The 19,204-nt window shown below is 51.9% G+C and overlaps 1 protein-coding gene across 1 annotated transcript; it reads left to right on the top strand.

The window, feature by feature from the left end:
* Positions 1-890: 890 nt before the first annotated feature.
* LOC117702512 (nectin-1-like) lies at positions 891-17,342 on the top strand (the record flags this gene model as incomplete). The annotated part of the gene is given in 8 exon segments (XM_034493621.2): positions 891-1,190; positions 1,192-1,246; positions 1,732-1,859; positions 1,861-2,035; positions 2,328-2,445; positions 3,911-4,028; positions 4,030-4,063; positions 13,418-17,342. Coding segments are annotated over 8 exon segments (1,473 nt in total), but the record flags the coding sequence as incomplete, so codon positions are not given.
* Between the last annotated feature and the right edge of the window lie 1,862 nt (positions 17,343-19,204).

The following is a 19,204-nucleotide window of genomic DNA, read 5'->3' as shown; positions in this document are numbered from 1 at the left end:
AACTCAAGCCTTTAACTCCAGTGCTGAGAAAGCAGAGGCAAGCAGATATCTGCAAATGTGAAGCCAGTCTGCTTTACACAGCAAATTCTAAGCCAGCCAGGACTACGTAGTAAGACCCGGTTGTAAACAAACAAACAAATAGGAAAAAGAAAGGAAATATGTTGGAACTCAACTGACGAAGACCTTTAATTTCAACCTCAGACCCCCCATGTGGATGCACAGCACATATGCATGCAAGTATATAGAGAGAGAGATCGTAATCAGGCATGGTAGTGGTGTGCGTGAAGACCACCAGCGCCCAGGAAGCTGAGACAGGAGGATAATGAACTCAAGCCCATTCTGAGCTACAAGAGAAGGATGCCATTGTCTTCTCAGCATTTTTCCAGAATTATCCAGAGTGGGATTTTATTATTAAATTCATGTATTTATTTTGTGTGTTCGTGTGTGCATAAACCATCGTGGGTGTGTGGAGGTCAGAGAACAATTACAGGACTCCCCTGTGGGTTTCTGGTATCAAATTTAGGTCATCATGCTTGGGGGCCAATGTCTTTACCCACTGAGCCGTCTTAACAGCCTTAAAGTGGTTTTTATATCAAGTAAGTTATTTATTTATTTGGGGGTGGGAGGAGTTGTTGAAATGAGTTTCATTTGTATCATAGGCTGTTGTTCTAGAACTTACTATGTAACCCAGGCTGGCTCCCAAAGCCCCATAGCCGTCCTGCTTAGCCTTCCAAGTGTGGGGGTTCGAGCCACAAGCACCAGACCCAGTGATTATTTCCATAAGAAGAATTATAAACGTAATGACTGCTGTAAGTGTCAAGGGCAGAGGCCAGAGAATGAGGGCTGGGGAGTAATACCCGGTACTGACCACTTCCCATCATCCCCCTCTGCCAGGCGCTCACACGCAGGTGGTGCAGGTGAACGATTCCATGTATGGCTTCATCGGCACAGATGTGGTACTGCACTGTAGCTTTGCCAACCCACTGCCCAGTGTGAAGATCACCCAGGTCACGTGGCAGAAGGCCTCCAATGGCTCCAAGCAGAACATGGCCATCTACAACCCAACTATGGGGGTTTCCGTGCTGCCTCCCTACGAGAAACGAGTGGAGTTCCTGCGGCCCTCCTTCATCGACGGCACCATCCGCCTCTCCCGCCTGGAGCTGGAGGACGAGGGCATGTACATCTGTGAATTTTGCTACATTCCCTACCGGCAATCGTGAGAGCCAGCTCAATCTCACTGTGATGGGTAAGCTGTCCTGGGTCTCTTTTTCTTTCCAATCTAGATGGCTTGGCCATCCTTAACGTGTGTCTCAGTGTCCACAGATACCCCTGTTGGCTTGGCACGGTCCCATAAGTTCAGGCATAGAACCTCTCACTTGACTAATAAGACTATCCACAATTCCCCAAGGACTGAGGGGGGTGGGGGGGGAGGGACTTAGCTTTGGACAGGGACAGGCACTGTATTTATGTTGGGGCTCCCACCGAGGGACATGTGTTGGAGACTAGGAAGCAGGCAGGTGCTTTGACACCATGGTAAGAAAGGAAGTTGAACACATCAAGACTCTCAGAAGCCTCAACGAGGATTGTTTGTGCAGCAGGGAGGGTTTGCTGGCATAAGGAACTTCCTGAGAGAAATTCTGGGAAGGGCTTTAGCAAAGAGCAGTAGAATGGCAGAGGTGGCCAGCAGATGCCCAGGCAATTCCAACTAATACCATTGTGTTGTTCCCACAGCCAAACCCACCAACTGGATTGAGGGCACCCAGGCGGTGCTTCGAGCCAGGAAAGGACAGGATGACAAAGTCCTGGTGGCCACCTGCACCTCAGCCAATGGAAAACCTCCCAGTGTGGTGTCCTGGGAACACACGGCTAAAGGGCGAGGCAGAGTATCAGGAAATTCGGAACCCCAATGGCACAGTGACAGTCATCAGCCGTTACCGCTTGGTGCCCAGCAGGGAGGCCCACCGGCAGTCCCTGGCCTGCATCGTCAACTATCACCTTGACCGCTTCAGGGAGAGCCTTACACTCAACGTGCAGTGTGAGCCAGGGCCAGGGGCCCTTCCCACCCATTGCCACCTGCCTTCCTCTTCTGTCCCCTAATCTCTCTCCACTACTTTCTCCTCCAAGATGTTGCAATCTTCCTGTCTTCTCCCTCTGTCACTTCTCCGTGTCCTAACCTTTCTCCCTTCTGCTGAGGTCCTGTGGTACCCACTTGTTCTCCAAGCTGCTCCCGTATCCTCACCATCCTCCTTCCTTAACGTTTCCTTCTGTCCCTCTCCTGGGTGTTCCCCTGACCTCACCCTCTTCCAACATCCTCCCTTGCCTCACAGATGAACCTGAGGTGACCATCGAGGGCTTTGATGGCAACTGGTACCTGCAGCGGACAGATGTGAAGCTTACATGCAAAGCAGATGCTAACCCGCCAGCCACTGAGTACCACTGGACCACGTAAGTGCTGGAGACTGGCCTGTTCCCTGAAAATACCCCACAGAGGCCCACCCACCCACCTGGGGAGTAGGGAGCATTAGAATCTAAGCTTCATAGGGGATTTTCCCGTAGGGGTTGGTTTAAGAGTTCCCACACACACACATGTGAACACATACTATGTACACTAATAATCCTGCCAGCTTCTCTCATAACCCGCTTCCCTTCTCTCACTAATAAGAGTTTTGTCATTTTCGTTTGGTGATTCAGCCTGAGTCATCCAATCCCAGTCCCCACTACTTATTTTTATCAAGGTGTCCCCTGGGAAGCCGGTGTTCTGGAACACCCCAGTCTCTCTTTGTTCCTAGTCCTTTGGCAGCCCCAGGTTCTCTGAGTGGAGGCAGCAGTGGACCCCCATGTCCCACTGTCCCTGTGCTTGGCTTTAGAGTCTGGTTCTTGACCTTCAGAGAGAAAACAAACAGCCCCTCGGGCCAACTTGAATATCTCGAGCGAACGTTCTTTTCCGCAGCAAGCTAGGTGGGACTCAGACAGGGTGTGGTGGAAGCTAAGAAAGTTGACATGGGAGACCATAAGGCAACTCAAGCTCAGGGTGAGTCTAGAGGTTTTTCTAGGGCCTGATGCTACCCTCCATTTCTTGGCACAAAACCGCTTCTGAAGATGAGGAGGGCAAACCTGCTTCCCAGTCAGCCCTGTAGCTGGAGTGGCTGCTGGCTTAGCTGAAGAACAGTGAACAGGAATGAAGAAGGTCTTCTATACGTGACAAACTCTCAGGGTGGCCCCCACATGGAAATGCCTTAAGACATACACAGCAATGGCTAGATTATCAATGAGAAGAAAAAGGTTCAGCCATGCCTGCTTGTCCATCTGACTAACTTCTCCAAATGTACCTGGGCCCAGTGGCCCCACTAGAGGAGAGCTAGCTAGGATCAGGACCCAGGTATCTCTGTTGTCAACCCACTACTGAGGAGACAAAGGACCAACAAGAGGACCCAGGAGCAGTAGAACTCTCCTGCAGCCTGCAGACCCAGCTGGCTCTGGCTCTGCCGCTTCTTAGCTGTGTGTCCTTGGCCTTGGATCTGTTATGTGGGAGTGGTACCCACCTGCCTTGAATACAGTTCAGCAGTTTGATGATCAACCGTGAACCGCCAGGCTTGGTGACCCAAGTCCTGTAAACTCAGCACCACAGGAGCCCAGTCGGAGTTGCTGCAAACTCAGAAACAACCTGGGCTTCGTAATAAAGCCCTGTCTCGAAACAACAACAACAAAAACCCCCAAAATGACTGACTAATAGAAAACTGTAAGATGTAAGGGGTTATTGTTGCTATACTATCCTTTTCTTCTACCCTAAACAGACCCTAATATACACACTCAGCATAAGAGCTGACAGATGATAGCATTTGAACCACGTGGATGCCCTAGGAACTTTTTGGGTCTGAAGAGTCTTCACTGTGTCTCCCAATATCTACAGGTTGAATGGCTCTCTCCCCAAGGGTGTTGAGGCTCAGAACAGAACCCTCTTCTTCCGGGGACCTATCAACTACAGCCTGGCAGGAACCTACATCTGTGAGGCCACCAACCCTATTGGCAACCCGCTCAGGCCAGGTGGAAGTCAATATCACAGGTAGGAATCCTCAGCCTCCCCACTGTTCCCCATCCTCAGGTTCCTCCACGGCTGCACCCGCTCTGCTCATTGCATCGCGATGGGAGATGGGAAGTTTGCGTCTTTTTCTCCCTTGCTTCTCTGGGGTTCAGGCCATGATTCTTCCTTTGCATTGTTCTCTTTGCTTTATGAGGGACTAAAGGGGTACAGTCAGAGTGACCCTCAGCAAGAAAGGGCAGGAAATGGTGCTTTCAGCAATCACGTTTAGGGGCTGAACGCTTGCACCAGGAAATCATGGCTTGGTGGGTCAGGGTTGCAGATGGAGCCTATGACCTCCAAGTTCTGCAGCTGGAGGCGAGAAAACCTGTAGGGCTGCAGGGTGAGGCTCACCTCAAGCAGAACACAGGCAGTGTTGTGGAGGCTGGATGTGAGCATGCTCCCTGAAGGCATTGGATACGTATGTCTGGAGACTGAATTGCTCTTTTCCCAGATCTTTCTGTCATTACATGAGGGGTGTGTCAGTTCAGGGAGATGAGCGCTTTGATGTTCTGCAGGGAGACATCACCTGGGACATGACCTGAGCGGGCCTCATCTATATAATGGATGGCAGTGTGACCTGCCTTGACGGAAGGGCTGCTGTCCAGTGACACAGAATGTAGGTCACATAACCTAGCAAGGCTCAGTCTGTCAGTAAGCGACCAGGGCTCTGTGATTATTGTCCCGACCTCCAGCGTTATCATTATCATTAGTGGGAGCATCAAAAGAAATGCATCAAGGAGTAAATTGCCACCAAACGTCACAAGGGGGAGTGTCTGTAGTATCAAACCTAAGCTCCTTTGTAGGTTGAGTGTCACAAAGAACCTCTGAAAACAGGAAGGACATCCCCGCTGCCACCCAAGGAGACAGGATGTAATACGCGCAAGTGACCTTGGGCTTCAGGAAGCTAGGTAATGGTCGGAGCTGTAGCTAGACACAGGTCTGGAGGAGCCTGGAGAATCCGGCTGGCTCTGAGCCTCTTTCTCAAGAGTGAAACCTCAACTGTGGGTACACTCCAAACACATCTGCACAAAGCAGCTGAAGCTCTCCAGGGACTGCACTGACCTGTCCTTGGAGCTGTCTTGTCACCTAGGAACAAGAGGGTGTGGTCACTCACTATTTTCTTCAGCTCTCTGCCCCTGACTCTGAGACTGTTTTTAGGAGCAGAGGTGCCAGGACTGGAGCCTGGTGACAGCCAAGGTGACAGCCAGGATAGGATTTGGGAGTTCCTATAGAGTGGCAGACATGCAGAAGAGGGCTGCCACAGACTTCTTCCTCTGGCAGTTTGGAGCCTCACAGGGGCCTGAGCTCTGGACCCCGGGGTTGTAGGATTGGATGAGGAAGAGCTCAGCCAGCCCCTCTGAGACGTCATCATAGTGTGTGTGACCAGTATGTCACCTGAGGGCCAGGAATGTGTTCCTATACGGACTCTTCTTGGCTATGTGGTCTTAAATGAGTTCTTTGCCTCTCTGAGGCCTGAGCTTCCCAATCTGTAATGTGTAATGCGATACTCAGATTGATATCCCATTCTCTATCATCCACCTCTCTATATGGATATAAGGGAGTGGAGTACTCCTTCCAACAGGACCACCAGTCACCACGGCATCCCACTCTGCCACCCAGGCACTCTGGGAGAATAGCTGATTGGAAATTTGGAGGACGTAAGGAGCCCAAAAGCATCTTTGCATTGATGTGACTTCTCAGTATGAGAAGACTGAGCAGAGACCCTGCTAGGGCAAGTATGCCCAGCCTCAGAGCCACAGATATCAGGAGAAGCCCAGGAACAAAGGCAGTGGGCACGAGGAAGGGCTGCTCCCTGGGGCTCAGGTCCTGGAGCAGAAAGGAAGAAAAGAAAGAGGAAAGTAGCCATGAGAAAAAAGCTGCCATGGGTACTCAGTACCGGCTGTGGGACCTGTAGTCAGGTCTAGGTGGTGGTGTATGCTCTTCTGCATATAATTCCTGAAGTGTGCTCAAGGCTAGGTGGTCTAGAACCACCCAGAGCTCCAGTTGGAAGAGGGCCATACCAGGGCTCTGTTGTTGGCAAATCTAAGGCCAGCAGCCACGAGCCAAAAAAGCAAGGCAGTCCTTGAACTCCTGATAGACCCAGGAGCTGTAGGTCAGCCCTGCAGGAAGCAGCTTTCGGCCTTTCTGAGGGATTCAGCCAGATGTCCGAAGCTTTTCCAGTGCTGTTCATTCCCTAAATGGCAGAAAACCTCATCACCCTCTTCCCCACACCAGCATGTGCCCTCTGAAATCTCTGGGGGCCACCCAAGGGCCACAGCTGGGCCCCGAACTCCCAGCCCCACTGGTCTAAATGAAGGCAATGCATGAGTGAGATGGGTAAGTGGAAATTTAATATTTCATTCTGACCATCCCTTCAGGTAATGGCTTTGCCCTGGGCACATCTGGAGAGAGGAGTAGTGAACGGCTGGGGTGGGGTAGGCAGGAGATCATGTAAGGTGAGGAGATGAAACAGCGATGGTGGGCACGGATGAAGGGCCCTGAGAGCCTCTGGGAGACTCTCAGTGAAGCAGCATAGCAGTACTGGGGGTTTGACTGTGTCAGATGGCTGCATGGTGGCACCAGGACACTCATTAAAGGCTGTCACAGAGAATGATCCCTAGTATGAGAAAGGCCCATGCTGTGGCCACAGGGAGGAGAAAGCTGAAGTGAACAACCCAGTGGGATGTGTAGATGCGGTTAACAGCATCTGGCCACTCAAAGAAGCCCATTGCAAGGATGGCCCTTGTGCTGGGAAGCAATTTCATAGTCCTGGGTCAGCAGTCCGACAACACAGTAGAGAGAGCCCTTCTTCCACAAGAACAAACAATAAAGGTGGGGAGGGATCCAAGGTACAGCCTTGACCAAATAGGAGTAGCTTCTGCCCTTAAGGGTATTAGGCAGAAGGTAGCAGATTGGCCTCTTGCCACTCCCAAGAGCAGGGAGGAAGCCACTTAAGTTCACCGTGTCTGTCTCAACTCTTACTTCTGGTGATGTCTGGGCTCACCCCACGGGCATGCCAGTCAGGCCAGTTCTTTGGACCAAGGTTGGTAGGCCTTCACAGGGAGTGTCTCTGTGAGTGGTGCCTGCCCAGACATGACTGTGGGTGTGTTCTTCTGTAAGCATGTGTGAGCCAGTGTGAGCAGGCAAGCCACTGTCTGCATGCTGAGTGTGCAAATGGAAGCCCGGGGCTATGCTGAGGGCAAACGGGCTGTCTCCGAGCCAGCAAATGGCAGAATGTTTGGGAGTCTTAGGATGCAGCTGCATCTGTACCTCTGGGAGTTCTTCCTCCAGCTTGCAGGAGCCCTGACAGACAATGTAGGAACTACACAGCTGCTTCAGCTACAAGAAGAGGACAGCAGGGCTTCTCAGGGTATGACCCCAGGCTTTCCTTGTGGTTGGCCTCAGTGCATGCTGGGAAATGTAGTTCTCACAACTTCCTGGCTTGATCTGATACAGGTCATTTCCTGCCTACCAAAACATCCGGCATTGGTTGTGGAAGGAAGCCCAGACATTCCCTTTGACCCTAGATCCTAGTTCCAGACTATAAACCCTAATTCTAGTTCACCTCAGGTCCATCTAAAGACCCCAACACTGGGCCACCCATCTTAATCTGGAAACTGGGGACCCAGAATGAGAAGTTCCAGTGTTCTGAGGTCTTGTCCATCCCAGTTTCCTAGAGAGAAGTCTGCAACCTTCACAGGCAGGGGCAAGTGGGCCACTTTGTAAAAGGACGTGAGAGGGACCAGCTGGGGCCCCCTACAGCAAGAGCAAATGACCTCAGTGTGGCTCTTCCTTCTCCACCCAGCTGTGGCGCTTGTGGTTCTGCTTTTGGTACAACAGAAGCTGCTGGCTGACCGTGACAAATGGAGGGGTAAAGAGGAGGGGCCGGGAATGCCCCCCTACCCCTTCCCTCTGCCTCCCTCATTTGGCGCTTTTATTTTGACATCTTAGCCATCCCTCTGCTCTACACAGACCTGACCTTAAAGTAGTTAAAATATCGTGGGTTCCCTTTAGTCCCAAAAGATCCCCCAGAAACAGTAAACTTCATTAGAGCTTAGGAAAAACATTAAGTAATGGACCTGGGCAGGGGAGGTCAGAGGTCAAGAACTAAGTATAATTTGCCTCTAAGCTGCTGGTCCTACTACCACGATTCCTATAAATGAGATCCCCAGTGTGTCCCAGGTCCACTTTATCTGTGGACTGAATGCTGGCTCTGCCTTAGCAGAGCCATGGCGTGAGAGAATGTGTCCTTTTATTCAACAAGGATTTCTTTTGCTGTGTAATCTAAGCATTTGGGGTAAATCGGTGAGCAAAGCAGACCGAACTCCATCCTTGGGAAGCTTATGGGGTCCTGAAGGGGACACAGGAAAAGGTATAGTGGGAAGGAGGCCACTGTGCCGCTGCCGAGGGACTTGTGCGTTGCAATTTTAAATATGGTGGATGAGGAGAGTGTCCATGGGGAGGTGGTGTTCAGCCCAAGCCCTGAAGTAGATGATGACATGAAGCTCCGGTCCATGACAACGAGCCCTCAGCCTGCAGAAAAGCAGGACAAGATGGCGTAGGAGCTTGGCACAGGGTGCGGATCATGGACAACATTCTAGGCTCTGTGGCTTTGGCTTTCTCTGAGAGTAAAACAGAGTCAGTTAGGGGCTCTGGGCAGGGTAGTGATGGGATGTGACTTATACTTCAATGGGATTTTACTGGCCGCTGTATCAAATACACTCTATAGAAGCAAAGGGGAGAAAGCAGTTAGGTGTGGATGGCCATAAATAATCCAGGTGAGAGATGGCGGTGTCTTGGATGAGGCTGGTGGGGATGGGATGGTGAGAAGCATCTAGATTCTAGATTTATTTCAAAATATAATTTACAGAGTACTTTGGGACACCAACCATTCTCATCAGACAGATGATACAGCAAGCCCTGTCATCCTGTGATTAGTGAGGTCAGAAAATCCAATCTAGCCGAGTTAAATGTAAGAGCATGGTATTTTTCATTGGTTCTTTGCTGGGAAAGCAGGAAGGTAACCGCAGTGGAACTTGCGTTTTGCACAGTGGCCATGCTTCAGTGAGTCCACCGCCAAAGGACGGGAGGCCACTTCTCCCAGCTCTTCCCTTATTCCCGACTGGAAGGAGAACCAGAATCCATCGCGGTTAATCGTAATGTGCGCTTACGATTTTTTTTTTGTAAAAAAAAAATTGATGAATTTGTGATGAATAGACTTGGATCTGACATTGTTGATAATACAGTGAAGGATGCAAGCCATCAACCCATAGGAAGTCTACAGGGGAAAAGTTAAACAGGAGTTACAGAAGCGAAGCACGAGGAAGGCATTATAGCAGGGCGTTTGATGTAACCAAAGGCTTGTTTGTGGTTACAGACTCACTCAAGGCTTGTTCTGTATTCCTAGCTACTTGGGAAGCTGAGGCCAGAGGATCACAGGTTCAGGGACAACCTGGGAAACTTACCAAGATCCTATCTCAAAACATGAAGTGGAAAATGATTAAGGATATAGCCTGGCGGCAGAGTACTAGCTGGTGCCAGGCTCTTTGTTAAATCCTTAGTGCCGGGTACACACCCGCAAACCAGAACTCACTTAGATAGCAAGCCTAATGTATTAATCAGCTTTCTGGTACCTGTCATAATCAATTTAAAAAGAGGAAAGGTTTGCATACCTTTAGTCCCAGCACTTGGGAGACAGAGGCAGGCAGATCTCTATGGGTTCAAGGCCACCCTGTTCAGGACAGCCAGGGATATGTCATGAGATCCTTGTCAGGAGGTGCAGGGAGGTAGGTGAGGAGAAGAGTGGAGTTCACTCTAGCTCACGGTTTCAAAAATTGCCATCCATGACTGATTGACCTGTTGCCTGAGGCCCTGTGATGAGACAGTGTATCATAGAAAGACTGTGACCGTAGAATGACTCATTCACCCGTGGAAGCCAGCAAGCAGACAAGAAACAGGGTCCCCATAGCCCTTCCAAGGATATACCCCCAGTGACTGGACTTTCTACAACTTTAAAGGTTCTACCACCTTCTAGTAGCGCTATGAACTGGCAACCAACCCTTTAGCGCTGGGGCCTTTGGTGGGGACAGTTACCCAAATCACAGCAGTCAGCGATGAAGGCGTATGATAGGAGCTTCACAGGCCAGGCTCTAAGGCCCAGCAGGCAATGGGAACTTACTATTGGCCTTTGAGATAGAGTGGTCATGTCTTTCCAATGGGAAATAATTTGCTGACTGAGTGGGACAGTCAAGATGGTAGAGGCGCAGTAAAGGTGAGAGAGTCAAGAGTGTTCTACCACAGCAAAACCCAGAGAGGAACTCAGTCAGAGTGCACAAATGGTGGTGGCGGGCAGAACCCAGGGGAAGCCTGGCAAATGGAGAGAATGAGAAAGGACAGACAGCCATGTTGGAACAGGTGGGAATTTGAGTTGGCGATCCCAGAGGTTTCTTGACTCTATAACCCAACTGTTAGTTCCTCCGGGTGGCCCTGTGGGTAGGAAGATGGGGTCAGTCTCCTGGAAGCTGGGAAACTCTCCATCCTGTGTATATCTGTCATATTCCAGGGCATGGGGGACGGTGAAGGGCACTAGTGTGTCATCTAAGCCAATGTTCCTCAAAGTGTTTGTCCAGCTGTTTTCGCTGACCTCTGAGAAATGGCTCAAGGTTCCAGGAGGTACAGTTTGGAAAACTATCCCAGAGACCGTAGCTAAGTGGGAGCCAGATACTTGAAGTGGCTTGAGAAGCCAGGAGGGTCACAGTTAAGTCACAGAATGGAGGTGAGCTCTGTCCTGAGCAGAGACAGCAAGGCCCGTAGGTCCAAAAATAAAGCCTCCGAGGGACAGCTGGAGAAAGCCCAGCAGTGCAGAACATTAAAAGGAAAAGCCAAGGACCCAGGGCTCCTCATCTCAGCAGGAGAAAGAAGCATAGCAGTTCAGAAGCAGCAGGCTGACCCTTCTGTCTAGACATCTCCGTTACTACCTTGGCCTCTCTGAACACACACCATCACCCTTCAAGGCTGGACAAAGTCTAGCCTCGAAAGAAACCTTTGCCAAGTGCATGCCTCAGTGTTCTTATTCTCCTGTACCCTGAGCACATCACTGTCAGCTTCCTCCACGTCTGCTTGCTGCAGCGACCCCAGGCATGTCATTTGGTTCCATAGCAATGCTATGACTAGAGAAAAAAAATAGTTGGGGTGTATCTGCTAACTGAATAAGGAAGTAGACAGGTGGAGATTGGCCAGGAGTGGTGGCTCGGAGCCTCAATGGTCAGGAGGCTGAGATAGGAAGATCGCAAGTTAGGAGCCAACCTGGGCTAATGAGACCTTGTTTCAAACCAACCAAGCAAAGAAAGACACAGGGACAGATGTAGAGGACTGTATCTGAGGGCTGGAGTTGGGGAGGCAGGCTGAGAATACAGATAAATAAGGTTCCTTTCTAAGGACAGTGAACAGATGGGACCCAGTAAACTATGATGAGCTCTCAGAGAGGATTGCAAGCTAGGCAGTCAAACAGCTATCAGTGAACACTTATGGACCTGCACTCTGTGATCTGCACTGAGGACACAGTGGTGACAAGTAGGGACCCGAATCCTCTGGGCATGTACTTCTCTCCCACCAGCTCCAGGCTCTGGAGCTTCTGGGCAGCCACAGCTCAGCCATGTGACCTCAGGCAAGTGTCCCCCACCCCATCCCCTTTAGAGGCCCCTGTGTTTTCACTAGCCCTTCCAGCCAGAGGCCTCTTCCCCCATCCAGAACCTCCGCCCTGCTCCTGCCTGCTTGCCAATAGCACCCCACACACTCACATGGGGCCCATGGGAGGAGTGTGATTCCGATGGACTGAGTGATGCTGAATCAGGGAGTGAGCTGGCTGTAGCAGGCTCCCAGGAGCAGACACATGTGCCCAGACAGACCGAGTACCTTGGCCTTGGCTCTCCTGGACCAGACCGGGAAGAGGACTGGACAGAAGCCTTCTGGGCTTGCCCTGGGTCTGCACCCCAGCTCCTTACTGAGGCCAGTCATGGTCTCCGGTGCCACCCTGTGGTGGTGCTGGGAACTGTCTCCCTGTGTCCTGCCCTGGGACCTCTTGGCCTCTGGCCTGGCCTGGTCTGGCTTCACATTCACTCAGCCACCTCCCAGGCCTAGAAGAGGATGGAAAGAAAGAGACAACAGGGGGGAAAAAAAGGCCACCCACCTCCTCCTTTCATCTTCTTGTGGTCTTTTTGTCTTTTTTTGCCTTTATTGCCTTTTAATTTCCATTCTGCATTACTGACTTTTCTTTTTTCCATTTTTTTTCTTTTTCTTTTGTTTTTAAACAGTCTTGATCTGTAGCCCAAACTGCTCTTGGAGTTCTAACAATCCCCCTGCCTTAGTCTCTCACATCCTGAAATTACAAGTATGAGCCGTTATGCCTGGCTCAGACTGTCCTCATTATCTGCATATGCTTCCACACACGATTGTTGTGCCCTGCAGAGCCTGTGGGCCATGGCACATGCTCTCCCACATATATGCTCCTGATCTGTGACACACGTGTAGTCCTCTGTATCCCCATTCTTCATGTCCCTGCTCTGTGGTTACAGCCTGTGCCTTTGGGTGTTTCCACCCTGTAGCCCAAGCTGGCAGTCCCAACAGGTCTCCACCTTGCCCTGCAGGGCCAGACTACAACCAAAAAGCCACAGAGCCTATGTGTAGCACACTGGCAGGCAGTTGACACACACAGGGTGTCTACTGAGCCAAAACTTGGGAACCTATTTTCTATTTGTCCTGAAGGCAAAAGAAATCAGTCTGGAATACCTACTCGGCTCCTGGTGTTGGGACAGTCACTTCTGCATGTCAGGCAAAGGGACACTGTTGACATGTGCATAGGGTTTATATACAAGGTGGGGGAGGGGGGGAGGCAATATGATTTCTAGTTGGTGAAGTGGCCTTTGGGTAAGTTAACCTCCCTAGCTATCTCCTGCATTCAATAGAATTGCACAGCAGACCACCCTTGGGGGAAGGGGTTGGTGACAGTGAGGGACACACAGTTGGGTACATGCAGATGTGCCTCTGCACCATGATGGGATAGGACAGAACTGATGCCACCTCCAGGGAGGGTCAAGATGGAAGGCTGGGTGCTCTGGGTATATTAGCTGCCTCTCATCCTCTTGCCTGCTTTGCTCTCAGTGCTATAGCTGACTTCAGGAAGGTGGAGTGCTAAGGGGCCTCTGGAATCAGAACTGCTCAAACTTGGGGGTGTGGACATCCTGTCCTGGGCTTTTCCCTCCCCTGCCTCCCTACACCCCTGCTGACTTCTGAAGAGCAGACTCTGACACTATCCCTCCATCTCTTTTCCTCACCCAGAATTCCCCTACACCCCGACTCCTGAACATGGGCGGCGCGCCGGGCAGATGCCCACAGCCATCATTGGGGGCGTGGCAGGGAGTGTCCTGCTCGTGCTGATTGTGGTTGGAGGGATCATAGTGGCCCTGCGCAGGCGCCGGCACACCTTCAAGGGTGACTACAGCACCAAGAAGCACGTGTACGGCAACGGCTACAGCAAGGCAGGAATCCCCCAGCATCACCCGCCGATGGCACAGAACCTGCAGTACCCGGATGACTCGGATGATGAAAAGAAGGCCGGCCCATTGGGCGGGAGCAGCTATGAGGAGGAAGAAGAGGAGGAGGGCGGTGGAGGTGGCGAACGAAAGGTGGGCGGCCCCCACCCCAAATATGACGAGGACGCCAAACGGCCCTACTTCACTGTGGATGAGGCTGAGGCCCGTCAGGACGGCTATGGAGACCGGACTCTGGGCTACCAGTACGACCCTGAACAGCTAGACTTGGCTGAGAACATGGTTTCTCAGAACGACGGGTCTTTCATTTCCAAGAAAGAGTGGTATGTGTAGCCCCGCCTTCTGGAGCCTCTGTCTGTGCCCACTTCTCCCTGGCCCCTACCCGCACGCCCCCTGCCCACCCCCACAGCCCACTGCCCCAGGAGCTCCACAGAGACTTGACCAGCTGCCCTAAACCAGCCCCAAACTACTGGGGAGCCAGGGGAGCTCAGGGCAGACCTCACTTGGCGTTTTTTTTTTTTTTTTTTTTTTTCTCTATTTCCTCCCTCACCCACCCTTCCCCATGGTGTTGTGTTCGACCGTGGCTTTGTTGTTGCTGTATGTTTCCTTTAAGGACCCCTTCCACTGCCCTATGTGTAGGGAGCCCTGTTCTTGTCTTGTGTACTTGGGCGTCCCTCCAGGGTTTGGGGAGCCAGTCCTCTCCCACCCCCCCCAACACTGGAATTTGTTTGTGTTCTCTTCGTTGGGAATGGAGGGTAAAGGGGAGCTTCAAGAGCACCCTCACCCCCACCCCACATGCTGCTCCTCTTCCCAGAGAGAAGTAACCCAATGTCCCCCACTAAGCTGGTGCAGCCAGTGTACCTAAGAGGTTTTAGAGAAGTTCTCCATGGTACCCAGGGAAGTCTTGTGTGTGAAATAGTGGCGGCTGAGGTCCTGTGGGGTCCTGGGCAGTGTGCTTTCCTGGTGAGGGTAGTTTTGTTTTCTTTTTTTTTTTTTTCTTTCTGACCCCCCAAAATGGAGTTGGCCTAGCTCTCATATACCCCTCTCTGTTACCCACAGTCCGTTCTCTACACAGTGGGTGACCTCAGGCGGTCTCTACCCACAGTTCTATATGCCTCTGCCAACACATGCACACATATCCACGCACACACATCCCTGGGCCTATGCCACTTTCTCACGCCCTGCCCAGGCTGAACACTGCTGGAGGCTCAACCCTCTGCTCCACCTCTTATCCATTCCCAGCTCAGGAAGGGATCAGCCCCACAGAAGCATCCAGAGTTAGCTAGGATGAACACCTCCCCTCATCCCCACCAGCCACTCTAAGATTTCAGTGTAGCTCCAACCTTTCCTGACAATGTACACACGTTTCTCAGATTTCTCCTTTTATCTGTCAAGTGCCAGCAACACTTGACTCTTCTGGAAAGTCAGGGCTGGGATCCCAGGAAGGAATTCGAGGCACAGAAGTATTGATGCAGAGAAGGCTGCTTTATGGAAGTTCTGCAAACAATCTGATAGACTGAAGGGGACTACCGATGTCTCTCATACGGGAAGGCTGGCCTAGATGTCACGGGTCTCAAAGAAAGTGCAGGGACACCCGGGAACTTGCTGCTTACCCACAGTCTGATCCCTGCTCAGTTTCTCCTGGTGCCATGCTGACAAGAGGGGAGTGTTGGAAGGGCCTTCCTTTGCATGCAGACTCCTTCATTGAATGGGATTCTGGCTTCCCTTGAGTGCAGGCAGAAAGGTCCCTCCCAGCTCTCTGTTCCCAAGCTCAAAGTGCCTCAGTTTCTCCATCTGTGCCCCTAGATTACCCTCATTCTAAATGGGCATGCCTAGGGCCTGCTTGTCAGAATCTCAGCTAACTCAGCCCAAGGTGACACTCGCTGAGGGATAACAAACATTGGGGAAAGGGAGACAGACCATTCTGTGCCCCACAGGCACTGACCCACCCTGCCATAGGCTTCTTAAGGGAGCCCCAACCCTCACCTCGCTTCTCCCTGGTGCTGTTGTTGAATTCCCAGTCCAAGTGCCATCTCTGGCACCCCTCAGCACCAGCTGAGGGCCTTCTGCCAGGCCCTCACTGCCCTAGTCCCAGCCCAGGCCGCCCAGTAGCCACGTAGCAGAAGTCTGAAGCCATGCCAGCCCTGTGGTGGCTCTCCCCTCTTGGCATTGGGGACACTGGATGGGGTAAATTTGGGGGAAGAAAAATTCTGGGACCTTTCGAGCCACAGGGCGGAGGAAGATGGAGGAGCTGGGTTGCTTCTCCCAGAAGTATTAGTGTCCTTCCCATGTCACAGCTTGTCCTGTTCCTCATGCTACTCTGTCCCTCTCCTTGGTCCCTTTCCCTCCAAGGCAGGTGGCAGAACCCTGACTGCCCCATAGGGGCATTTCTGTCCCTATGGGGCCATAAGTCGGAAAGACTCACCCTCCCTCATCTCTCTCACCTTTCATGGTCATCCCCTATCCCTTGTTTTGTGATGGACTGAGGAGGCCCTGGGTCCGGACAAAGCACCTGAGCTCCCTTTACAGACCTGCACGCTTTTCCCCCAAGCAAAGCACAATTTACAGGGTCCATGCAGCAGGATCTAGGATCCCCAGCAGTGGCACCGAGCGCTTCCAGGCAGCTGCCACCTGGGCTAAGAGAGGATGTGAGGCAGGGGTTGGTAGCTGGGCCCAAGGAGGGGGGGGCTTTGTTTGCCCTGTGTTTGTGGGACAGTGGACACAGCCAGCTGACATTATGACAGAGCAGAGGGCATTCTGCTTCACCTTCATGTCCCCAACATAACTAAGCTTCTGCCAGACTGTGGAGAGTAAACTTGGTGTGTTACCTGCCCAGACCCCTCTGGTTGTCATCCCTAGCTGCCCTCCCCCTTCTGTCCCTCCACTGTCCCTGGACCCCTGTTTCCCTACAGATTTTGGTATCGTTCTGGTGTGCAACAACCCTTTGAGTCTCTTTTACCAGAAGGACCTGAAAAACAGCAACACACAATCACGCCTTCCACAGACCAAGCACAGGTGTGTGTGTGTGCACAAGTACACACACGAGGATTGAGAAACCCATACTAATGCTCGGGCTCCAAGCCCTGGGAAGGCACACCCTCTGCCAGCCACCCCAGCGTGCCCCAGTCACTGGTGCAATAACCCTCTTGCCATCCTCGAGGTGGGAGAATCAGGACTCATGTCAGGAGGGTGAGGCCACCCCTCCTCAGCCCAGCAGACACTACATTCCCTTTCCTGGGAGGAGGGGGGTGCTCCCAGGCCTCTGGAGGGGTCCAGGTAGAGACTTCCCCAAGCCTAACTGCCAACTGAAACCCTCTCCTGGTGAGGGCTGGTGACTCATGCTGACCTGGCTGGAGATACCCAGAAGTGAGGATTCGGCCTCACTGACGCTGCTGTCTGACCCTGGCTATGAGGAATGGGCTGGGGGTGAGGGGGTGACTTTCTTTTTTTTTTTTTTTTTAACAAATGGGAACAAAATCCAGGAGAAGCTGCCACCCTCGCCTGAGTGTGACTAAGCTTCCTTTTGCTTCAGTTTCTAATGTCACTGTTTTCCTCTTTGGTCCTGGGGACAGCCCAGCAGATTCTCCTGGTCTTGACCTGGAGGGGGGAGGGGGTCTCCCCACCCCCTTTTACTTGTATTAAAAAAAAAGATGGGTTGAAAATGTACTGAGGAAAAAAAATGTACTTTTTTATAAATAAAGTGTTTAAAACAATCCCAAGTGCCTCATGTCACTGCAGTGGGGTGTGAGCAAGAGGACACACAGCCGGACAGCGGGGAAGACAAAGGGTCACCACAGATAACCAGAGTGTCTGATGCTATGATAGGGACTCATTCAGGGGCCACACTGGCCACCTTGTGGGGATTGTTGAATCCTTGCAGGCTACATTGAAGCCATCCCAGAAGATGTGACCTGCGCAGGGCACAGGAGATGGCCGGCTGGCATCTGCTGGCCAGGGCCAAGGCGTGGTGGGGGTGCGGGGCAAGAAATGGATGACAGAAATACACAGCTGAAGAAAGCCTGCTCTGGCTAGAGTCACAGGCAGCCCCTGCTCCAGAACTCTTGTGTCAATCGCCACCCCTCCCCAGGTCTCTCTTCTCTTGCCCACTTCCTTAGAGTCCTGTTTCTCCCTGCCAGGTCCCCTGTGGCTGTGCAGTGGAGCACCTGCGGTTTAGATCCCTGGAGACAGAAGAGGGAGGCTCCAACCCTTCTTCCTCTTCTATTCTGAGGACACAGCCCCATCTCCCAGCAGCTCTCCCTGGTCCTAGCCTTACCCCTTCTTTCCCAGGGGGCTGGTTGTGGGGAGCTCTTCTGAACCTTCATTCCCTCCTCCGCCTCCCCCCCACCCCATGCCAGCACCATCTGCTTCCCATCTCCTGGGCTGGAATGCAGGACAAATCGACCCGGAGGATGGGAGGGCAGGGGCTTCAGGGACTGCCCCCCTCCTACCCACCCCTGGTGGCATCTCTTTCCACCAAGATTCACACCATAGAGCGTCAGGCTCCTGGGAGTGGGGATGGGGTGAGGGGCAGGGACCACAGAATCCAAGAGGAGCTGCTTAGCTGAAAGATCTCAGGTCCACGTGGGAACAAGACCAACTCCTCCACACCTAAGACGTGGGCAATACAGAAAGGCAGAATCCAGCATGGAGAAGACGAAGCCCACAGCTGTTGGCAGCTGGCTGAGCCTCTCGCTGGAAGGCTAACCCAAGGAGCCCAGGACAGAACTGTGTTTAGGGTGTTGATATTCGAATGGGATGCAAATTGGTTGTCTGAGCGTTTATTTCCTCAGTTTTTCGGGCTGTCTGTTTAAGTTAATTTTTAATTTGTGCAAGCAATAAATGCTTAATTACGTTATTAATATATCGGAAGAGAGCAGTGGACAGAACATCCTAATTGGCATTTAACTAGAGCGTTCCGGCAAATTAGCCAAGACTTTTCTCGGGCTTCGAAGAAGGAGGGCAAGCCAATTAGTCTCAGACACAGCTTCCATGGGTGGAGCTTGGCCCTGGAGAAGCCAGACCACACCATCCCCAAGCCTGAAACCTGAGGCCTAACTGAAGAGAGGAGCATTCACACTCCGCTTCCTAGCTGAGTTAGGGCTTAGCAGAAACTTCATGCTAGTTAGTCAGACCACGGGTACTCCTTCACTCTAAACCCAAAATCTTTAGCCAGTGCTCAAGACAGAGAGGATGGCCTGAGGCAGTCCCTTCGAAGGGCAAAGTATGCTTCTTGCATGCTACCATTGCCCACGCCCAGCTGGCAACGGCAGACCATTCTCTGAGTAAATCTCCTGTTGCAGATGACTAAGGGAATAAACTTGACCTTCAGGGGTCCCATATTTGATCATGCATTCTTACACATTTTGGGTCACTGGAAGCCAGGTCACTATGCTTGTCTGATTACCCCTGCTCCAAGAATTCAGAGCACCAAGGACTCTAGATTCTAACTTAGTCATTGGCCTTAAAATCAAGCAACACAAGTCTGGCTGCATAGAAGGAGGATTGCCAATTTTCATTGAGAGGATGTGGCATGACCTTTTTACCTTGACCTTGAATACATAGGGATTGTGACCCC

The sequence above is a fragment of the Arvicanthis niloticus genome, unplaced genomic scaffold, assembly GCF_011762505.2.
Source record: "Arvicanthis niloticus isolate mArvNil1 unplaced genomic scaffold, mArvNil1.pat.X pat_scaffold_889_arrow_ctg1, whole genome shotgun sequence".
Taxonomy (NCBI): Eukaryota; Metazoa; Chordata; class Mammalia; order Rodentia; family Muridae; genus Arvicanthis; species Arvicanthis niloticus.
The sequence above is the reverse complement of the archived record's forward strand: the minus strand, read 5'-3'. Positions and strand labels throughout refer to the sequence as shown.